Genomic DNA, 1,535 nt, shown 5'->3' with positions numbered 1-1,535 from the left:
TCGAATTAAATCATATATTAAGCTAAATTCAAATAATGTGAATTAAGGACTAAATTAAAATAAGATAATTTCTTATTTATTCAAGTTGAGTGCTGTAACACCCTAACTAACAAAGCTCGCGCTTCCGGCTGCGCAACTCTGATAGCTCGGACATTACGACGACACTTATACTATTTAATACTAAAATATGAGCCTGTGTAAAAACTTTAAACCGCAATACCATTCCCAATAATACTTTCGTTCGATAACGTACATCCAAAGAAACCATACAACTTACAGAACCTCATAAAGGGTACATCCATATATATACATACATATACAAATAATATTACAGACATTAACCAATACAATTTCTATCCCTCTTATAGAATATATCAAGATAAAGGCGAGGGTACAATAATTAATAATCTAAAGCAATACAGAACATCACAACAATAACTAAATAAATTCTTCGTAACTTCTGCGCCCATATCCTGAAAGGGGAAAATTGTAAGGGGTGAGAACATCATCCTCGAAAGGGTTCTCAGTAGAGGGTTTTTAGGAATTACTGTAATAGGATACATGAAGATAAACCGTACCAGTGATTATTAACCATCTTATGCCTCTTTTCAAAAACAATAATTTACAATAAACGTAAAGTCAGAAATCTTTTCTGAAAGAGGAACCGTTCAATTTTCAAAACATCAAAACATTTCAAAAAGGTTTATCTATACTGAACCAAAATAACCTTTCATATCTTATTCCAAACCAGAACCACAAAAACCGAAATCAACCATCGGTCCATCTCAATCCAACCACGGCCCTAGGCCCAAACAATCCAACCACAACCAATCCACCACAATCCAACATAGTTCCAGAAGCAAACACAAGTAGGAAGATGCAAACACAAACAAACAGTTATTGCAAGTAGAACAATTAGCAGTTAATCACATAGGCAAACCAAGTACAATATGCATACCCAAACAATGACACATAGATGCATATGATGCATGCCTGTCCCTAGTGGCTGATGATATCATCTGTCGGTTACCAAGCCAACCCGACGTGTCCGGTAGCTAACCCGGACACAGTCTCTCTGTTGCGCATTACAGAACCAGCCAATATTCATAATCATACACAGCCATTCTGGCCCATAACAAAAACAGTACTTCCATCATTCAACATCATCAAATTCATAAAACTGGCATTTACGCTATAACTCACTTTTCTCAAGCCATTTCACTTTGAAATCAAATTTCAACTCTTTTCAGCCTTGGCTTTAAAGGATCTCATTTTCTCAAATCATCTCAGGCTCATAAGCCAAATTTTACTCAAAGTGAGTTCCCTTTTTAAAACAAAGCCACTCTCAGCATTCTCTTTCCAAAACTTCCAAAACCATGGCAAGTTAAGGATTTAATTCAAAGCATTCAAAATCACCCATCCAACAATGGGATTTTATAACAAAAGTTTCTCGACAGAGTCCCAAGTCTTTAGGGAAGGTCAACCTATATCAATTCCTTAAAATTCATTGAAACTCTTAAAATCATAGATTTCTC

General features: G+C 35.5%; 1 protein-coding gene across 3 annotated transcripts in view; it reads right to left on the bottom strand.

The window, feature by feature from the left end:
* LOC107469686 (uncharacterized) overlaps positions 1-1,535 on the bottom strand; it is an 11,857-nt gene that overhangs the window by 1,330 nt on the left and 8,992 nt on the right. Inside the window, exon 5 of one of the 3 annotated variants that reach the window (XM_052255086.1) lies at positions 313-473. The exons of the other annotated variants lie outside the window; for them this stretch is intronic. Within the exon in view, the coding sequence (XP_052111046.1) occupies positions 401-473 (73 nt within the window). The 3' untranslated portion in view covers positions 313-400. Of the gene's footprint in view, positions 1-312; positions 474-1,535 lie in introns of those variants that run through there. 3 annotated transcript variants of the gene reach the window in all.

Source organism: Arachis duranensis, chromosome 10 (genome assembly GCF_000817695.3).
Source record: "Arachis duranensis cultivar V14167 chromosome 10, aradu.V14167.gnm2.J7QH, whole genome shotgun sequence".
NCBI lineage: Eukaryota > Viridiplantae > Streptophyta > Magnoliopsida > Fabales > Fabaceae > Arachis > Arachis duranensis.
This window is presented reverse-complemented; position numbering and strand designations above follow the sequence as displayed.